We start from the raw sequence: 19,370 nt of genomic DNA, 5'->3' as shown, positions 1-19,370 counted from the left end.
AATCACAATCTAGACATTTCTTCAACCTGGTCTTCGGGGTAGTCTGTCGACAAAGACATACTCGTATGAAGAGATGAAGTTGTATGAAGTAATGAAGTGCACCGTATTTCTCGAAGCAATAGCATTTGCGGTAAAAGGGAACTGTAGCCAATGGGCGCTGTGCGTGCTACATGCGCCTTAGATGACATCCTCGAGACGGAGGCCCCCGAGGGACATCGACTCGACATCGATGCACGGCGCCCTCTGCTGACATTTTTTCCTGAAGCAGCTGAAGCTGGATATCGAATATCAAAGATGAGGAATACGTAGGAAGACGCAATCCATACAAAACTATCTTTGGGAGACACTGAAAACCAAATATGACCCCAATACACAAGTGCCCTTTTGTGCTGCACCTGAGAAATGCATAACCCCCACTCCAATTAAAAACCTCTTCAGTCACCCACATCTCCTAAAAACAACATGCAAGTGCATTAATAAACACCCGCAAAACAAAGGAGGTAATGGCTGGAAGGTTTCAAATTCATCTCAACCCCTGGCATTGCTCTTAGCAACCCTCCAGACCATCGTTCTTCACCTGGAAATCCATTACAACAGGGGAAGTCAGCCCAACTGCTGGCGTAACCAAGCCTGATTTGCATATGATCTTTTCCCTATCAATGCAAGAAAATAAGATTCATTCTAAACCTTCCAGCCATCACCACTTGTGTTTTGCTATAGTCACCCTGCGTGGGACAAGCCTGCCCAGATGTAGGTTCCATGCCTGCTGAACCTAGAGATCAAAGCTATTCCTGATGAGGCCCAACAAGGCCAAACATATCTGGAGATGCTTGTGTTCTCGTGCAGAAGAGCTGTGACCTAGCAGCTCAAACTGGACTGCACCTTTTGGGGTGGTACCAAGCCTGATTTGCATATGGCCTTACCCCCTGTAATGGCTTGGCAAGTGAAGAACAATGGTCTGAAGGATTAGCCAGAGCAATGCCAGAGGTTTAGATTAATTCTAAACCTTCCAGCATCACCTTGCATTATTAATCACATGTCAGTCAGACATCAAGCTTGTTATTCCTCAATATATATTCCAGTATAGTAGCTTTAGTGATTTGGTAACATCAATCACTGTGGGGTGTACCTCCTAATCAGGTGCAGTTTCAATTGGTTTCTGCATTGTGGTGGGGCCCACACACCAATCTAAAAAATGTAGATATTTTTTGCAATCTATATACATTGGAGATGCTATGTAAAATATCCTTCAACATTGTAACCAATCACTGGGTGGGGAAAATTCAATAACTTACCTGAATTATTAGCTAATAAAAGGTCAAGGGTTTAAATTGGACCATTTCTTTTCCTCAACTCTGCAACATCAACTTCTTTCCTCCTCTCCCACATACCTTTTAGTAATCATCTGTGGTGGGTTAATTCTAAGGCAAATGTAACGTTATGCCATGCTATTGGGCATTTGTATAACGCCTTTCACCATTGGTGTGATCTCAACGTGGTGTGGGTTGAACGCTCTCTGGGACCATAGTCCAGGTCAGTGGAGAAAATATGGAGGGAAGTAGTGCATGTGTGCACTTAGTATGTGTGCAGCTATACCGGATTTTGTGGTGGGTAGCTGGCTTCTAATGCTAGGAGTAGTGTAGAGATTGTATGAGACCAGTAGTATGTGTGCAGCTAGGTCAAATTGTCTTAGGTAGCTGCTTTCTGGCATAGGTGGTGCTTGTATATGAGATTGTGTGTGGCTAGGCCGATTTTTTCGTGGGGGGTTACCGAAGTTCTAAAAGATTGCTGAGCTGTGCATGGTGGGGTCTAATTATTTGTGCAGCTACGCTGAAATTAATCATGGGAGATAGCTGGATTCTATTGTTTTTCGATACAGAGGAGAGTCAGCATAGTGGTCGGTATCTGCGAGTATCCAGCTGTTGGAAGAGGTCCCATGGGGAAGACGGGGGTTGGGAGTGGTCAGGAGGCATGGTTTCAGGGGGGTGGGGGGGTGGGCAAATCAGATCTTTGCACAAATTAAGAGAAGGGAGTGCTCTTCGGAATGCCATGTAGTCTTGGAGGTGTCAAATGAAAGGGGGGGGTGGAGTTCAGTGAGTTCGATTGTTGGCACCAGGGTTGAGTAGGCAGACCCTCTGATCCTGGCTGATATGGAGGCAGGAACCACTCGGAGGGCAGTGCCTGGTCTTCGTGTGTGGGTGGGTAGGTATGACGTAATCTTTTCTTGTAAGTATTTGGGGCCGGCTTTGTGCACAGCTCAGTGAATAATGCATAGGCTTTTTAAGGTGGCCAGTCGCCTAATTGGGAGCCAGTTTAAGCTGCAGCGAGCAGGTGAGATGTAATTCCTTTGTCAGACGGCAGGGAGTAGCCTGGTTGCGGAGGTCTGTACTCTTTGGAGTTTTAGTTGGTAGGCTGGTGCACCCAGGTAGAGGTAGATCAAATAGTCAAGTCTGGACATGCCAATGGACATAATTGCTGCCAGTCTATTCGGGTAGGTGGGGTAACTTAAGATGTAGTTCAAAAGACTAAGGTGGAAAGTGCAATCTTTTGAATACATTGTTAATGTGTTGTGACAGTTAAATCAGAGTCCATTGTGCAGCCAAGATTTTGACAGAGGTGGAGGTGGGTGGTGGGGGGGGTCACGGGAGACTTGTGGGAATAGGGCAGTTTCACCGGATACCATGATTTCAGTTTTCCATGGGTTGAGAAGGAGATGGCGACTCACCATCCCGAGATCAATGCCTGTAAGACAAGCTGCTTGTGTCAGATGTCGCTTTGGGATTCCTCATGATGATTTTTGTCTCATTGGCGTAGTTATAGCAGGGGAGGTTGTGAGTGGATGAGCCCGGGCAGAGGTGTCATGTAAAGGTTGAAGAGAAGGTGAGAGGCAAGCGCCTTGGGATATGCCAGTGCTCACTCGGCATGGAGTGAAGAAAAGAGGGAAAAGGTGATTTGCTGCCGGTTAGTGAGGAACGAAGCAACCCAGTTGAGTGCAGTCTGATTCAGAGGGAGTGTAATCTGTCAAGCAGGATGGTGTGGGTTAACAGTATCAAAGGCTGCTGAGAGGTCAAGAAACACAAGTGCCGTGCATCCTGTGTCTGCAGTGACTGATGTAATCCCAGATAGAGAGCAGTGTGGTTTCGATTCCGTGGCGAGGATGGAAGCCTGATTGCACGGGGGGTTTAGGAGGTGGTTGGTTTCTACAAAACAGTTTAACTTCTCCAAGAATCTGGTGTTGAAAATGGGCCTGTAGTTGATTGGTTGAAGACCCTCTGCATTGTCCACAAGGCCTTCTGGGGCCTGGGACCTAAATACCTTCAACTCTCTCTTCCTAAATATCTTCCTTCCCGAGCCCTTCGCTCATCCGTCTCCAACTCCCTCAGGGTCAGCCGCTTCTCGAAGCAACAAGCTGGAGGTAGATCTCTCTCCACGCAGGGGCCTCCCTCTGGAACAGCCTTCCTGCCTCCCTGAAACTTGAGAACCATCTCCGGTTCCGGAAGCACCTCAAAACCTTCCTCTTTGCTTCTGCTTTCTCTCTCCCTCTCCCCTGCTAAATTCTCCACTGAAACTGCACTGAATCTGCAACTGGGCCACTCTCACCGACCTCGGTCATTGGCCCAGCCACTCTCCACTAGCACTGCCTCCCTGGCAACCCCTGCACTGCGGGACTGTATCTGTATCCCTACAGCCCCCCCTTCCCAGCATTTGTCTGCACTTACCTTGCACTTGCCACCAGCTGGCCCTATTTATTTTTATTCTATTGACCCTGCACTTCCCCCTCTCCCCCTTCCCCTTCCCCTTCCCCTTGCACTTTTTCCCTCCCCCCTACCCCTGCACTTGCGCGATCTAAATGACACCTGGCATAGTAGGATCGTTGTCCGTCTTCCCCTTGTTGCCCCCTCCCTGCCTCGTCGCGCCTTGACACACTTGTGTATAGGGGCGTTACAAATGCCATATCATATCAGGGTCGAGGGATGGTTTCTTTTGAAGGGGTTTGACATGAACGATTTCAAAGAGTTCTGGGAAGATGCCAGAGGTAAGGGAGGCATCAAGAATGGACCTTGCCAGTTTGCCTGCACATGTAGAGGTTAAGATTTCTTTTAGGCGTGAGGCAGGACAAGGGTCAAGCGAGAAGGACGGCTGTCAGACAGCAGTTTGATGAACTCATTCGAAGACGGGCTGAAAGAGCAGAACAGAGGGGTCTCTACAGGTATGTGGGTTGGTTCTTGAGGATAGGGTGTTGGACAGTGCGGTTGGAATGTTTGGCACCAAGGATGGCAGTCCCGTCTAAGGCCGTTTTGTGAAAGTGTTCAGAGAGGGAGTTGCAGAGCATTTGGGAGGAGGTGATTGGGGCGGCATGCAAGAAGGGTTTCAGTGATCATCCTGTGGAGCCCTTTAATGCTATTGCAGCAGTTCAGGATTCTGTTATTTTGGACTTGCAGATCTTTGATTTATAGTTTCAGTGATGGCAGGCGTACGTCTATTTGTTGGAGTGGTTCTCGAGACTCACCCTTTGCGCTTGAGGGAGGAGTTTTGAATGCGTTTAGTTGGGGGTGAACCACTTGGGGGGTGGGAGGGATGGGTCAGTCCTGGCAGGTGGGAGCAGAGCTGGAGGGGTTGAGGGGAAGGAGCGGTCCCAGGCCTTCAAGCGAGGACCGGCATGGGTTGGGAAGTTAGGTTGGTAGTGATTGGCTCAGTGGTCTGAAGGGGTGTGGCGAGTAGGTTTAAGTGGTTGTGGGCTTGGTGGTGTTCGGGTTTGGTGACCAGAGGTTGGGTGGGGTGATGTTGATGGTTGGTATTCGAGGGTGTGTGGAGGGGGGGGGTGGTTCTTGGTCATGTTCAAAAAGGGAAATGGCAGGCATAGGTATCAAAGAGGGCACAATAGAGTGGGTAGGCAAGGTATGGTTGGTAGACTGATGCAGGGCTGGGGAGGCATGTAGTGCTGAGGGGGAGAGGCTGTCCCTACCTCTGTGTTTGGGTGCCAGTGGGGTGTGCAAGAGAATTGGGAGTCAGCAGGGGAAGCGGGTTGAAGCAATGGTTTGGGAAAGGGCAAGACATGTCATACTGAGAGAAGGGAAAGATGTAGCGGGGGTGGTCTAGTGGTGGTGATCATGGGGGGTGGAGCAAAAGTGGCGATGATTTGATTGTTTTTTTTATAACGCGCTTAATACCAGAGTTCAGTTTCTAAGCGCGGATCCGGGATTCAAATCCCTGTTGCTCTGATTTGACTTCCAAGACTAGCATGTTGCCCCTGTGCTATCCTCAGTTAGCCATGATGGGTGTAGGTCAGGCTTGAGTGTGTCTGAAGGAGCTTAGTGGTGGAGGAACCATGCTTATCGAGGGAAATGTGGAAGGGGCAAAGGAGGTGGATCCTCAGCCAGTCATGCTGACAGGGGTGGCCTTAAGTGAGCAGTGAAAAGGGGCTTTGACTGTCAGAGTGCCACCGGGCCTCGGCAGCAGGGGCTGGAGGGGGTAACTGATGGAGCAGGAGTTATCAGGATAGTGGGTGTGAGGTTAGTAAATGACAGAGGTCTTTTGGTATACTAGAAAACCCCCCTGGTATGAGAGTTGACTGTGTGGAGGTGTGTGGGGTTCTGGCTGGGGAGGCATTTGGGGGGGGAGGGGTGAAAGAAGGCAAGTTCCTGAAAGTTGGTGCAAGAATTAAGCTAGTGTCGGGAGTCTTGTTTTCTGGAGCGCCAGAGGTCTCTTCTGGCCTGGGAATTGTAAGCTGTGTAGTTTGTAGATGTGGCTGGTGTGTGGACGTGGCTGGTTGCAAGTCTTTCGGTAGGGGAAGCGGGATACAGTGCAAGCGAGAGTGAGCAAACCTGGGCAAGTAGGGGGCAGGTTTAGGGTGTTTTCTGGTGTGCCAGAGAGCTCCTCTGGTCTGAGAGTTGGAAGGTGTGTGGTCTGAGGAAGGGGAAGGGGAGGCCCGTCTATGGGAAGGAATGTGCTGGAGTTGATGGGTGTAGGAAGCGTCAGGGAGGTTTCTAAATGAGGGCTCAAGGGTTAGGTTGGGGGTGAGGAAGGGGTGTTTTTTTGGAATGCCAGAGAGCGCCTCTTTTCTGAGTTGGAGTATATGTGGTGTGAGGGAGTCCCATGTGATTTCAAGGGGTGAGAACTGTGTGAGGGAAGTGGTGGTCTCTGTTGTCTGTGTGCCCAGCTCAAGTGTGTGTTGGCTGTCACAGTGGGTGATCGGAGTCTGGCTTGGGTGAGTGGCTGTGGTGGAGGGGGTAAGGATAGGGGATGATCTAAGCCGACCTGCTTAACAGCAGTAAATGAAAGAGGACCTAGATAAACATCAGTAGTGGGAACACACCAGTAATGGGAACACACCTAGAAATGAATTACAGCAGTAATAGGATAGTTCTGCTGGCCGCAGGTAGGTAAAGTGTAATAGCAGCAATGGCTGTACTTACCCACCCAGACCACACTTACCTTTTACGTTGCTGCTGGTTGACTTTGACAGGCTTCTCAGGCGAACATGGGCAAACACAAACTGAAGCTGCTTTTTTGGGAGCTGCCGTTTGCCTTGTGGCTCTTGCTCGAGGGCTGCCCACACAGAGGCTGCCTTGGGAGCTGTGTCTGAAGTAGGGCTGCCAGCCCCAATCAGGAGCTCAGGGGCAGGAGGGATAATGGTGGACGATGAAACAGGCTTGAGGGGACCAGGGAAAGCAGAGAAGCACAGTAAAACCACTAAAAACAGCAACACTAAAAGGAAATGGGGTTGCTGACCCAAAGACTTCACCTGAGGCAAGCTGGAGCAAAATGGAGGATTGAAGGAGGGGCCAAGGGGGAAACACTGGATGTTGGGTTCAATGGGCTGCTAGGCCCAATCAGGGGCTTATGACGGGATGGTATGTGGGGTAAGGGCAGACCAGGAAGCGGGCCTGAGGGAACCAGGTAAAAGCAGAGAAGTGCCCCAAAATCACAAAAACAGCAGAAATTCAAAAGTAAATGGGATTGTTGACCCTAAGACTTCACCTGAGGCAATAGTATTACTTTCAAGTTAGCTGGCGAGATGTACTACAGGGAACGTTCCTGCTACTAGGACCAGAAGAACAACCAAACATCCCTATCAAAGGCAGATTTCTACCAGTGTTAACCATGAATGACCATCTTTTATCTTTGACATCTCCTCCCAAATCATTTGCTTTATAGGCCTTAGTCCAATGGTCCTCAATCCCAAGGCCAGGTACATGTATAATCCACATGATCATCCTTTGATAGGATATGTGACATTATTGGGGACCATTCACATAGCAGTAGTGCACGGCATGAACCCGAACATACCATATACCATACTATTCATTTAGTCAAGGGAATAGCCCCCTGCTCACACCCGCCTCGGCACCTAGTTATGCCCTTTGTTCAGTCAATTGTTTCCAGGATAGCTGTGATTTAGCATTTTGCCAAACATTCACAAGATGAAATCTGCATGAAATGGAACTTCAGAACTTCATCCCCTGACCAGTAACCGAATGGTACCTACAAAGTGAATTTAGCATTGGTTAGCTTGTCTAGAACTGGAGATGGTTCAACTATAGGGGCAGGCCTTCTTTGACAGTTACATCACTTCCTACTGTGGACAAGAATCATTTAACAATGTGTAAAAATACATATATCTATATATGTAATTTACTGTATTCACAATTCCTAGACTCCTGTTCATTTTCAGGCATGCAAACAATCTAGTGCTCCTTGAAGCTATCTTGGAAAATTGACTAATGAATGTTGATTCTGGCTAAAACCTTCTGAAATATAATTGTGTGCATCTCTGATGGGCAGCATTAAGTAAAGATGGGTAGGAAATATGCAGCTTTTTTAAATTGGGGCTAAAAGTAAGACTTTCCGAGGACATAACCCAGCAAATGTGACTGTCTTCAACCAGTTCTGTGTAAAACATGGTACTTTTTGGCATAGTGCCCACTTTCTGTAGTGTGACGCAGAGAAATAAGATATGTGCAGTTGCACTGACTGTATTGCGGATATGGAGGTATAGCTAGGCATCAGCTTTTGATTCTTGGGCACTTATTACTCTGTGCCCAAAGTGGTGCAAAGCCATCAACTTTACATTTAGCCAATATAAAACTTCAGAAGTTTCCAAAGTATCAAAATGACTAGGGTCAATGAGTACTAGAGCTGTACCAAATTAAGGCAGCTAGCTGAAATAAATGAGTCCCCCCCCCATGTGTGCTTAACTGCCCCAGATTTGCTGATATACACAATGACAGGACCAATAGTCTGTGGTACTAAGTAGCTCCTCTTCCACTCATGGATAACTCGAAGCAATCACTATTTTGCACCCAATTAAGCATTCAACGGGTGCACAAAGAGGATGCCAACACTCATCTAAAGAGGTGGCAGGTGAGGTCAGGCAAGGGTTTGTATGGAAAATGCATCTAGTCTACCTTTTTGGCAGCTTTTCGATTTTTGTCCTCACACATCGGCATCCTCAAGGAAATGAGAGCCAAGAGGCCCCTTACACCAGATTGTGTTTGGGTTCAGGGATAAGATGTTTGGCAGGTACTGGAGAATAAAATACACACTTACCAATATTTCCTCCAATTTCATACAAACAGACCTCATCTGTCCTGAGATTCTGTGAAATTCCACTGTTAGGAAAAAGAAAAATAATGTTTTCTATATGCCTTTTTGATAAAGTGACTATACCATGAAAAGTTACAAGCACAATTACACCATTTCAAATCTATGAACATTCTATAGTATTTTTCAATTACAGCCAGGGAGGTGCAACTAACTAAACAGATTAATACACCCCAGTTAGTTTACAATTGCAGCTCATGTAAATCAATATTCATATTAGTATAATTTCGTGTTCATCACTGTCCTTTTGGTGCCATCACCAGAGTTGATGGTAGAGCAGAACAGTTGTTACGGTTTAAGTTACTTACCTGTACCCATTGTCCTCCAGCATGGGTCCGGCATGGATTCACATGCTCATGAACATTCCCCATCAGGCTGGGAATCCTCGGTACAAAAAAAAAAAAAAAAACATTCACGTAAAAACAATGTTTCCTCTAAACAAATCACTGTCCTCGGGGTCATACTGCCCACGTCCACTGACAGTCCTCTCCCTAAACTCCTCCTCTGGCAGCCATCTTCAGATTTGGTAAGCACATAGTGGCAGTATGACCAAGAAGAGCCGCAGAGGGAGGGTCCTCATGTGAATCCATGCCAGACGCATGCTGGAGAACAATAGTTACACGTCAGTAACCTAACCCTTCTCCAGCCTGGGCTCTGGCATGGATTCACATGCTCATGAATAACGAATATATAGCAGTACAACATTATACAACCACGAAAGGTGGCAAGGCTCAACAGAAGTAATTAATTCTTACCTCTGGAACAGTCACCTCAAGCGAACAGGTTGCGTAGAACTGCTTGGACGACTCTGGACCTCTCCCTAGAATCCCTGTCGACGCTGTACCTCGTAAAGGTGTGTGTGGACCTCCATGTCACAGCCCTGAAAATGTCCAGCAGGGGCACAACAAACAGGAACGCCGTCGTCGCAGAGATCGCTCTGGTGGAGTGGGCTCTCGGATGGCCTGGCAGCGGTCAGTTTGCCAATCGATGTGTGATGCTGCCTGATAGCCACCTAGAAATGGAAGCCTTGGACAATGCCTTCCCATGGTTCACAAACCGCTGGGAAGTCTTCCGAAAAATCTTTGTGCATGTCACATAGAACTTCAGGGCACGAGCAACATCCAGCGAGGGCAAGACCTATTCCGCCGGTGACAAAGGTTTCAGGAAAAAAAACAGGTAACACCAAAGGTTCGTTGAGGTGGAAGTCTGACGGAACCTTTGGCATGAAGGAGGTGTGAACGCAGCACAACCCTCGATTCGTGGAAAGTTAGGTATGGTTGCTTGCAGGATAGGGCTTGGATCTCACCCACCCTTCTGCCAGAGGTGTTGGCCATAAGGAAAGCAGTTTTCCATGAGAGGAACGAGAGAGGCCTGATGGATAGGTTCGAAGGGCAACACCCACCCACCCCTATGAGCCCCGTCAGCACCACGTTCCACGCCGGGGCAGGAGCCTTCACTGGCAGGAAAGATCGAAAAAGTGCCTTGAGAAATTCCTTGACAAGTTGATGGGACCAAAGTGAAGATCTTCCTGGGGATCTGGTGTAGCGGGAGATAGCTGCCAGATGCACCTTGATAGAGGCGTGCGCCAGTCAGGCCAAAGATAGCAAGTACGGAAGAACCTGCAGGGCCATGACCCTCAGAGGGGTAAACTTCTGAGGTAAGCACCACGTAACTAAATGCTTCCACTTGTGACCGTAGCACTTAAGATTTGACAACGCTCTGGCCTTGGCAAGCACCTCCCTGCAGTCTGCAGGCAACTCATATCCTCCAAACTCCAGGGCTGTAGGAGCCAAGCCCTCAGGTTCAGCGATCCTTTGTTGTGATGCAGGATTGCACCTCCTTCTCTGGTGAGAAGATCTAGAAGCACTGGCAGCTTTACTGGCGACGACGCCGATGGCCGAGAGGGTTCAGATACCAAATTTGCCACAGCCACACCGGGGCGATGGGCATCATCTTGCATGCACACTGAGTGTTGATGACTCATAGCATGAGAGGGGAAACAGGGGGGTGCGTACAGGAACAGCCCTTCCCAAAGGAAAAAACACGCTCCCCTAGGCTCCTCGGCTAGTGGAAATCTGCTGGCAAACCTCTTGCACTGGAGTTCTCCGCCACAAAACAGATCTATCTGTGGCCTGCCCCACTTAACGAACAGGCGGTGCACCTGATTCGGACAAAGCTGCCACTCATGGCAGGAGCATATCCTGCTGAGGGAGCCTGTGATGATGTTCTCGACTCCCACCAGGTGTAGGGGAATGAGGAACATCACCTGTCCGACGGCTCAGCGCCACAAATCCTGCACTTCTTTGGAGAGCACCGGGGATCGAGTGCCCCCTGCTTCCCAGTGTGGAACCTTGTGGTTGTGTTGTCTGCAAAGATCCTCACCACCTTGCCTTTCAGAGATGGTAGGAACTACTTGAGGGCCCAGAACACTGCCCAGAGCTCCAGGATGTTGATATGAACATCTGTCTCCGGCAGCCACAGGCCTCTGGTGGGCAGACATTTGGTGTGCGCTCCCCATACCTCTACTAAGGCATCCGTGGTGACGTCTCCTGGTATGGCAGGCTTTGAAATCATGTGCTTGGGCGATGTTGGAGTGAACGCCCCACCATATTATCGCCGACTGAACAAGTCGTTGAGCGAGATCTTGTCTGTGAAGCTTCCGGACACCTGCATCCAGGAATTCCTGAAGGGGTCACATTTGCAACTTGCAGACCCGGAGCGTGGTAGATGCAGGACATGCCAGTAACGACATGAGGGCCTGCACTGTGGTCATCTTAGTCGACGACAGCCGTTGCACTTTTCCTAGAATGGCTGCTATCCTCTCTGCCGAAGGTGAAGCCAGGAAAGACACTATTGAGTCTGGTGCCTAGGAACAGCGTGTTCTGTGATGGCATTAAGCAGGACTTTGGATAGTTGACGGAGAATCCCATATCCATTAGTAGCCAGACGGTCACCTCTGTTTGTCCGTCGGCCAGCTCCCACAAGCAGGTGTGAATCAGCCAGTCGTCCAGGTATGGGTATACGTAGATGGGCCGCCACTGGTGGCAGGAATTTCGTGAACACTCTGGGGGCCAACTTCAAGACGAAAGGTAGGGCCTTGAATTGGTAGTGCTGACCCTCCACCAGGAAATGGAGAAACTTTTGGTGTTTGTTGTAAATGGGGAAAAATGTGGAAGTAGGCATCCTCCAGGTCCAACCATGTCAAGAAGTCTCTTTCCAGTTGGCCGAGCACATGTCGCAACGTGACAATCTTGAATTATTGGGACATTATTTGTTCAGACGTCGTAGGTCTAGAATGGGCCTCCAGCTCGTTGACCAGAAATTATCTGGAATAGACTCAAGCCCTGGAGCCGTTGGGGAACTAGCTTTATTGCCCCTTTTCACAGCATGGCGGTACCTCTTCCAGGAGCCGAGGGATGTGCTGCTCCTGACTAGCAACCGGAGGGATCTGCGGAGAGTGTCCAGCAAACTGTCAATGGTGATCTTTCGCCACTCGCTGACATATCTATTCAGCAGGCCTCCCACCGGAGTGCACGAGTGGGTGTCCGACGTCCTGGTCGGTTCAGGCTTGCTTCAGTGTTGGCATCCTTCCATGCAGGCGCCGACGCTATCCACTGCTACCGTAGGCCTGGGAACGGCCTCTGTAGGATTCCTGGGTTGTGGATCTGGAAGGCGGTCGGTACAATGCAGAGAAACCTTTGGAAGACTTTCCACTGGAGGAGCAAAAAGAAGAGCAGTGTTGTTGGCGAGTGCCAAGGAAACGGGCCGTCTCTGTATGCGCTTTGATGGCCTGGCGGAACTCCTCGATGACCTTCCCAAACAGATTCTCTCAGTCGAAGAGTATGTCCAGCACCGTCGGCTGGACCTCCTGACTAAAACTGGTGGCTTTCATCCAACCTTTGGCGACAAAACAGGCACCGTTCCCCATTTGTCGGAGACGTCCAATGTCACTGTGATGGCGTGATCCAACGCCACTTTCCCTCCTGAACGAGAGCGATTACCTCCATCTTCTTATCGTCGGGTAGGAACTCAGTCGGCCCCAACTTGCACCAAAACTACTGGTCGTACCTGGCTAGGATCGCCTGTGCGTTGGCCACCTTCCCAGTGTAAATCACCTTTTTTCCTATGGTTTTCATTCTTTCCCCCTCCCCCTCGCTGTCCGGAGATACTGAAGGCGATGGGTTGGCCGCCTGCTTCCTCGAAGCCGCCGATGCCACCGAATCCAGCAATGGCTACGACCGGTACCCTATATTTCTTCTCCAGCCTATCCCGTTTGTCTGGAGCCATGCAAGTGTCCATGAGGTCCAGGCCCTCATCCCAAATATCGTTCAGACGGGGCACAACCATGATAGTCTTCCTCTTGCGCCTCTGGTACAATCAGCCCTTCTTGGTTTCCTTGGGCACCAGCTGGAATAGCTTGGAGGGTCAGGAGATCATTAAGTAGAACAATCCCACCTCAATCAAGTGTGAAGATTCACTGTCCACTGCAATTATATCTTAATCATCCGTCATTGTGGCTGTATCTGTCCCCATACCAGTGTCTGGGTCTACTGGGGAGAAGGGACCCAACGTGGTGGTAGAGTTTGAAATGGGGGCGTCGGACGACGCTTCCTCTTCTTCGCTGGCGGCTGATCAGGGACTCACAGGTCCGGTGCCAGAGGCATCCTCAACTGGATCTCCGACACCAAGGTGTGTAGAGTCTACAGAATATCCAAGGAAACGTCCCTTAGATGAGATGGTAGAACAGGAAAACTAGGCCCAGCGCCGTAATCGTCCTCTTCAATGTCCTTGTGGACCGGTTGTAAGGACTCCTGATCTTATTTGTCCGTGGACAAGACCTCCATGGCTTGGTCAATTGCCTGGGAAGGCTGTTTTGGGGCCTCCTCACGCCCCCTCCTTTTTCCCCTCCGATGGTCTTGAACCAAAGCCTGCGCCGGTTTCATCCCTTCTGGCGTGCCTGCAGACTTTGCCAAACTCACTGCGGCTGTGTCATGCCTTGGGGTTAGGGACACCTGAGCCGTGGGAACCACCCTTGAAGGATCAGTGCCCTTCGCAGTTGTGGCAGTATTGGTCGTCGACTGAGTCGCCGATGAGGTCTTAGCCTGTGCCGGGTTGAGCCTGCTTGGTCTGTTCAGCCTTCTCTGTCCGCGGCTTCTCGGATTTCACAGTTTAGCCAGGGTAGATGACTTCCTCTTCGAAGAGCAGTGTGATTGTCGGCTGGCAATTGAGACGGAGAGTGATGCTGATCGCACCCTACCCACTTTGGGACCCGCTTCCGCAGCAATCTGGGTGGTCTCGGACTTGCGGTTCTTGGCCTGATCTTCGCCCCCCACAGATGAGGGGCCCTCAAAGGACTTAGAAGATCGCTCCTCGGACCAGCTGGTCCTGGTTGAGGCATGAACCTGCCCAGAGCACGTGTCAGAGGCCTTGACATTAGGCCATGGCGCCAGCCTACTAGGTCTGTCCTTCGTTGTCTGAAGAAACAGAGGCATATCTCACACTCTAGCTCTTTGTGGTCCAGGTGCAGACAGAGGAATTGCAGGTGCTTGTCCTCCACAAACAGATTCCCTAGCCCGCATTTGGTGCAGAGCCTGAAGAGGAACCTTCCCTCCATCTCCTCCGTTATGGACGGGGGCGCGAAGTGGGCCCAAGGGCCTTGTGGAATCTACGACAATCTTCGCCCTTGAGGGGCACGAAACTTCACTGACAATGAATCCCTGCGGTCGGCAGATCAAGAAAAGAGCACACAGGCTTCTTTGAAATAAAAATAACTTTCCGTCAAAAACTCAGAGCAAACTCGAGGACTCCCAACACTGAAGCGTGCAGTAAAAATCTGAAGATGGGTGCCAGGGGAGGGGAGGGGCTTAGGTAGAGGACTGTCATTCGATGAGGCAGTATGACCCAGAGGACAGTGATTGGTTTAGAGGAGAAATACAGTTTAAGTGAAGCTGTTTTCCTTTTGCCGAGGATGCCCAGTCTGACGACGGGGGAATATCCATGCCAGATCCCATGCTGGAGAAATAATGTTTTTCAAGGCCCTGAGAAGAGCAAGGTGATCACAGAAGGCCTGAATCCGAGAAGTGTGGTGCTCTAAGAGTTCAGAGACAAAGACAACAAAGGCCTGTCCATCACAACATGAGATCTAAGTGAGAGTTGAAGAGGTTGCTCATAGACAGGACTTTTGTGCTGCCAGACTGGTTACCTGGTCAAAATGTTGAGCTCCCAAGTGGTATCTTCCACCTGTCAGCACTTGTGAGGCTCTTCTCCAATGATCAGAGTTTCTGTAGTTCTGGCCACAGGGAACTGGTAGTTTAATGCCACAGCCATTACCAGCACTGGGTTGAAATGCACCAAAATTAAATGCATACCTCTGTTTCTTGGCATAGTCTCTTATCCACTGTTATGTGTCCTCCTGCTTTCTCCTAGATGTCTGCAAGAATGGAGGCTCACTTCTCTTAGCTTCCAGCCCTCCTCCAACCATCTTTCTACCCCTTTTTTCCCCTCCAATTGTTTTATGCACCAATGACATTGGGCCAGCCTCCTTTCACAGTTTTCCCACTCTCCCTTACTCTTTTCTCCCAACCTCCTTCCTCTTGGGATACTGCGTTTCACATCCTCCTCCACTCGGATCTCTCCCTGCTTCCCTTCTGTCAATCAACTCCACTATTCTCCTTTTCAGATTTATCTTGCTTCTCACACTCCTCCACACCATTCTCTATTTTACTCGCTCCAATCTCCCATCTATATGCCTCAACCGTTCCCAGTGTCCCCTCTGCCAGGTTTTTCACTGTCAAACACCCATCACTTACCTCCTTTCGTGCTATTGCTCCCCTTGCCTTCTTACTCTTTCCAGATTCCCCTACTCACCACTCCGATTCAACCAACCTCTTTCCACAAAGTCCTGTGCTCTGCATAAAATGCGAATTTTTGTGTACCATTCCAGACTTGCCCACAGGGCCTGTTAATGTCAAACTGCGCTTAGCTCAGTAACAAAAGCTAAATATGGGATTGGGTCTCCATATTGAAAAAGTGTTCCCTGCAGCGCGTTCCGACAGGTCCATTAATGTTTACCCCAGGCTTGACTTCCATACTGTCCCGCCATCACGGGCCTTCACTCTTGGATGGCGAGCTATACAGGCTTTCAAAATGGCTGTCACCTCGACAGAGCTATGCTTTCAGGGGCACTTGCTTCACTCTTCAAATCTGGATTTAATAAATTGCCAAAAACAGACATAATCCCCCATGTTTTACATGGTCCATCATTAATGTCCATTTGTCTGGCAAACTGGGACTTATTTTTGGCCACATCCTGCTTATAAGACCTCCACAATATGCTCAAGTGATCTTTCTCAATCGGATCATCAAGCTACATTTTGCTTCCCTGCAGTCCATTTCTAACCATTATCTTGGTTTCTTTGACCACTTCCTCATTTGGGTTACTGGGACGGTCAACATGTGTTCAGCAAGTTCCAGCATGTTAATGAAACTCCTGCATATGTCTGGGCTGGGTAAATACCCTTCAGATTACTTCAATGGGAGTCTGAATTTTATGATCTAATTGTGGGGCCAAATTCTCCAGATTCATATTTGCCCATGTCAAATTTCATCTTGCATATCTACTTGCCTAGCTATTGGTGCCAGTCAGGACCAGACACAAACATAATCTATTCTATATCTCCCATTCAGGCCGTGAAATGTATTACCTGCAGAGGTATAAACTGGGAACTGGCCATTACAAGGTCTCAAACCAACATTATGCATGCTCCTTGCCGTCTCTGACTTTGGGTGTGTTCTCACCAAGGGGTTGACTATTATATCCGGTATGCCCAAGGCCTCATCCTTGTCATCCCAGAGGCCTTCCAATGCTTTTGGGGTTCCAACTGGGTGTTAAAACCACCCATTTCAATAATACATTTTTCCTGCCCAGCCGCCTCCCCTCTATGTTCAATAGTGTCAGAATGCCAGAATGGCATTGGTGCTCTACTTTAAAGACTTAATCTCAAAGACCTCATAGCCCTGGATACGCACATCCTCAATGGCCCAGGTCTCTTGTAAAATGACTACATTGTAAGGCTCCAATGTTCCAATCCACTCACTATCCTTTAGGTTTCTAACAAGGTCTTCCAGGACATTAATTTTTGTGGGCATAGGTTTACAAACTTTTGTGGTACCTCAATCTGTGGCAGTCAATCAACGCCCTCCATATCGCCTGCCATCTCAGGGATAACAACCATTGGGTCCCTTATGTACAGGCCAAGGGTGCATCTCTATCGTCTCCACCCCTTGCCATTTGTGATTTTGAAGTCTGGAGCCCCGAGATCATAGCCTTCATGGAAATGCTGCAGCCCTGCAGTGCGTAAGCTCTAGTTTCAATTCCAAGTATGCCCTGTATCAAGCATTCCTCCTCCAGAAAGACCTGGATGCAATCATTTCCACCTCTATGCGAGTTCATTGTCTTACAGTAGTCTATGTTGTCACGGATCACAGACACACCCTCATTTGGAATGTATCCAGTGGGGAACTTAACCAGCGCGTCCTGGTTCTGAAAGCTTCCCTTTGATAATTTCGGGACATTGGCGAGAACCATTGAGTACTTCCTTAATCCTGGGCGATCCACCCTCTTAACCCCAGTGCCAAATGGTATCAGTTTAGCTCCCTTCTATGGGCAAAGATAGGCGTCAGGCCATGATGTTTAACTGGTCAATATTTGTTCTAGCCACTGCGGGTGGGGATTCCTTCACTCCCTTCCTCATTTCCCCTTTGCCTCCCTTACAGTTGATTTCTCTGCACCATCCTTCCACACGTTCCTGATCTTGTCTCCTATGACCACCCTGGGGGAGGGGTTTAGGTTTTTTGGTCTTTTTCTTGAGGTCTCGTTTCCACATTATGACTAGTTGGTATTGTGGGGCTGATTATTTTCAGGGCTCCGTCCTTCCGTTGCTTTCTGTGCCCGCCCTTCAAAGGGCCTTTAGTTTGAACATCCTGTACGGTCAAAGGAGAATACCCATTTGCAATGAGTAATAGCGGACATACTTCCACCACCTTCCTATCACCATCGTCAGCTTCCTCAGCCAGACCATGCCCCAGTCCCCTCAATGTCCCCTCTTCGGTAGTCTTCCATTCAGTAACAATGTGGGCTCAGCTGCTTCAAGGAGATCTGTCTGGGATCACGCCGGTGCAGGTTCAATTACACAGGGACCCAGCCTAGCATGTGTATTCACTTTCACTGCAGTCAGCCAGTATGTTTCACCCTTTTGTCCTGCCTTATCTACTATAAACTCATTGAGGGTTTCTCACCGTAATGTTGCTGCCTTCCCCTCGTGCCCACCCCCATTGTTTGCAACTTGGCGATTAAGGCAGCGCAGTCGGGACCGATCTCAAGGATTGCTTTATCCTGTTCGCCAATCACAAAATTTGATTTGGGCCTCCTCCTGCGTAAAGTGGCCACCATAAATGTCCTGTAACAAGTGCTTTATTTCTGTGATTAACACATTATCAATGGATTTAAACATTTTAAATGGTCTTTTTGAACCATCTTCAGGGGAGATTTCAGCAGTTGCTTTACTGTTCGACATCACAAAAAAAAGGTATATATAAAAAGTGTTTTTTCTTTAAAAATTACATTTGAAGATTTTATTTATTTATCACAATGGTACGCAATACTGTAAACTGTAGTACTTTGCAGGAGATGTAGTTCAGCATGTTGCCGCAAGTCCAGTTAAAATAATTTCAAGATTGTCGTGCTGTCGAAGTATGCAAGTTATCAGTAACTTATGAGTGCAACAGTATGCCCAGAGAGTTATGCTGACCCTTGTAAAGGAAGTATATACTGGCAAAGCGTGGAGTAAAGAAATGTTTGCAGTGCGCGTGAATAAAAAGACAAACTCTGTACACTCAGGTTAAGTCCAACCAATACTTTGAGTCAGAGCTGGGCACCCAGCAATAATAGGAGCAACCACAGACAAGGTCCTCACATTTACTGTGGATCCCCAACTGCTCGTATACTTGCGAAGTCGGAAAAGTAATAATCAATCAATGGCTCTGTATTCCTGGAAGGAAAATATTTGCAAGGTGCGTGGAAGTGGTGAAAGAGGTCTGCTGCGGTCCGGTGGGTGCCGGTGAGGACGGTGCACTCAAATCTATTCAGAGCGGTAAGCAAGAATCACTAAAACTACAACTAACATTGGTAACCCAGGCTAAAGTGTTAAGCGTCACATCATTTCCTGTGGTCTGGACTAATTAAATTGGAAACATAAAAGTACACCCCACTTCGTGAAAGACATTGTTATACTGTTCTAACGCCAAGTATTACCCATTGATTAAAAAAAATAGCCTAATCTTACCCACCTATCCTTGCACCTTCAAAAAACGGGGCGATGAGGGACGATCATCATGCTGGAAGAGATCATTGGAAAAAAGGACTTGAATTTACCATTACAACTACAAAAATACAAAAGAAAATAGTAGACCACTTTGGCAAAAAATAGATCAAAAAGTGCAAATGATGAAGAAATTATATGGATGGAAAATAACTTTTTGAACCCCAATAAAAGATCGAGAAGAGATAGGGAGACACTAGACATGACAGACCCCACAATACTGGGTCTAAATACAATTGAATTATCTTTAGAAGAACAAATCATGCTTGGTTCAGATAAGGTTCTTGAGTCGACAATACTGGGAAATTAAGAAAATTTGGAAAATCGCCAAAGCTGTATGGAAAAAGGTATTGCTCAACCAGAGAAAATACAAGATCGAGAAAATGA

General features: G+C 48.4%; 1 protein-coding gene across 1 annotated transcript in view; it reads right to left on the bottom strand.

Moving 5' to 3' along the window:
* The window catches only part of ARHGAP18 (Rho GTPase activating protein 18), a 928,328-nt gene that overhangs the window by 52,564 nt on the left and 856,394 nt on the right, over positions 1–19,370 (bottom strand). Inside the window, exon 14 of the mRNA XM_069607469.1 lies at positions 8,551–8,612. Within this exon, the coding sequence (XP_069463570.1) occupies positions 8,551–8,612 (62 nt within the window). The remainder of the gene's footprint in view (positions 1–8,550; positions 8,613–19,370) is intronic.

This window comes from Ambystoma mexicanum, chromosome 4q (genome assembly GCF_040938575.1).
Source record: "Ambystoma mexicanum isolate Mex_15411 chromosome 4q, UKY_AmexF1_1, whole genome shotgun sequence".
NCBI classification, from domain to species: Eukaryota; Metazoa; Chordata; class Amphibia; order Caudata; family Ambystomatidae; genus Ambystoma; species Ambystoma mexicanum.
Note: the sequence above shows the minus strand (reverse complement) of the source record. Positions and strands in the feature narration are given on the sequence as shown.